We start from the raw sequence: 1,947 nt of genomic DNA on the forward strand, positions 1-1,947 counted from the left end.
ATGGCAAGAACCAAGCAGACCGCTCGTAAATCCACCGGTGGTAAGGCGCCGAGGAAGCAGCTCGCCACTAAGGCTGCCCGCAAGAGCGCCCCGGCTACCGGCGGTGTGAAGAAACCTCACCGTTACAGGCCAGGTACCGTGGCTCTGCGTGAAATCCGCCGTTATCAGAAGTCCACTGAGCTGCTCATCCGTAAGCTGCCCTTCCAGCGCCTGGTTAGAGAGATCGCTCAGGACTTTAAGACCGATCTGCGCTTCCAGAGTTCTGCCGTCATGGCTCTGCAGGAGGCCAGTGAGGCTTACCTGGTCGGTCTGTTCGAGGACACCAATCTGTGCGCCATCCATGCCAAGAGGGTGACCATCATGCCTAAGGACATCCAGCTGGCCCGCCGTATTCGCGGAGAGCGTGCTTAAACGAACCCACTCCATCCAGTTATCCCCAAAGGCTCTTTTAAGAGCCACTTACATGCTTCCACTGAAATGAGCACTTTTCATAACTTTTTTATTTATTTATTATTCCATTGTGTGTGCGTGTTCCGAGTTATAATTTAGTTATATTTATTAGTTATAAATATTAGGAAAAACTGGTTAATGTATTTGTGTGTGTGTAGAGATGTACTTTACATTCTTACAACAATTATAAACACGGTTACATAAGTACAGCTGATTAAAGATTGGCAGGTGGTGTCTTATAACACATGATTAATAATGTTTATAGTGGTGTATGTTTATGGGGTTCTATAAAGCATTGAGTTAGTAAGAGTAATATAGTCGTTATGAGTAGTAACAACAAAAAAACATGCCAGTAAAGAAGAGGGAGCAGTAAATTGCAGCGGTGGTTAAAATATTACGCTACTAATGCAAAAAAAGAAGATTAATAATCAGTAATTATTATTCAGAATAATATATCAATAATAAAATACTATTCTAGGTACTCAACACAGGGTAATCAGAGGCATTTTAGAACAGACACTAAAATATTAAGTGTAAATAATCATAATTACTCATAATAATTATTTTTATTTCTATTATAGTTGTTGTAATAATAGTATTATTGGTGATGTAGTAGTAGTAGTAACTGTAATTAGTAATCTCACTCTCACTCTCACTCACTATCACTCTCACTCTCTCACTCTCCTAAACACATTTTTACCCACATGTTTTATTCACCCTACACCTCCTCCTACACCACTGCAGGTGTTTTAGATGTATTTTTTTTTTTTATCCTAACGTGTCTCTAATGCTACTTTCACAAGCACTGAAAGGTTTCTAAAGCTATTTGATTGTTTTATTTCAATTTCACTACAACTGTACTGATTTGACTTAATATGATTTTTTTATCATACACTGCTCTGTTCTCCCACTCTGTCTCATATCCTAGTATGGGTTTTTTTTTGGGTTACATTGTCATGTCTCTAATGGCTATCTGTCCCACCTAAGTGTACAGTATTAAAAAATGCGACAAATATGGTGATTATGAAACCCCTGGCAAAAATTATGGAATCACCACTCTTGGAAGATGTTCTGTCAATTGTTTAATTTTGTAGAAAAAAAATAAATCACAGACATGCCACAAAACTATCATTTCTCAAACTGTCAACCCTCTGGCATTAAGAAACAATAAAAAAAAAGAAACAAATATAATAGTTGTGGTCAGTCACAATTGCTTTTTTTTAGATCAAGTAGAGGGAAAAAATACGGAATCACTCAAATCTGAGGAAAAAATTATGGAATCATTAGAAAACACTGCACCATTATTACTTTGTTGCACCACCTCTGGCTTTTATAATGGTTTAAACTCTCTGAGGCATGGCGTTAACTAATGACAAACAGTATTCTTCATCAATCTGCCTTCAACTGTCTCTTATTGCTGTTGCCAGATCAGCTTTGCAGGTTGGAACCTTGTCATTGACCATTTTCTTCAATTTCCACCAGAGATTTTCAAATGGA

At 38.1% G+C, this 1,947-nt stretch overlaps 1 protein-coding gene across 1 annotated transcript; it reads left to right on the forward strand.

The window, feature by feature from the left end:
• On the forward strand, nt 1–440 carry LOC134328927 (histone H3). Its single transcript, XM_063010169.1, has one exon. It carries the CDS (start codon nt 1–3, stop codon nt 409–411), a length of 411 nt encoding a protein of 136 aa, XP_062866239.1. The 3' UTR covers nt 412–440.
• Nucleotides 441–1,947: the final 1,507 nt, after the last annotated feature.

The sequence above is a fragment of the Trichomycterus rosablanca genome, chromosome 15, assembly GCF_030014385.1.
Source record: "Trichomycterus rosablanca isolate fTriRos1 chromosome 15, fTriRos1.hap1, whole genome shotgun sequence".
Lineage (NCBI taxonomy): Eukaryota > Metazoa > Chordata > Actinopteri > Siluriformes > Trichomycteridae > Trichomycterus > Trichomycterus rosablanca.

Coding starts and splice junctions, on each gene's coding strand:
- LOC134328927 (XM_063010169.1), top strand. CDS start 1: ATGGCAAGAACCAAGCAGACCGCTCGTAAATCCACCGGTGGTAAGGCG.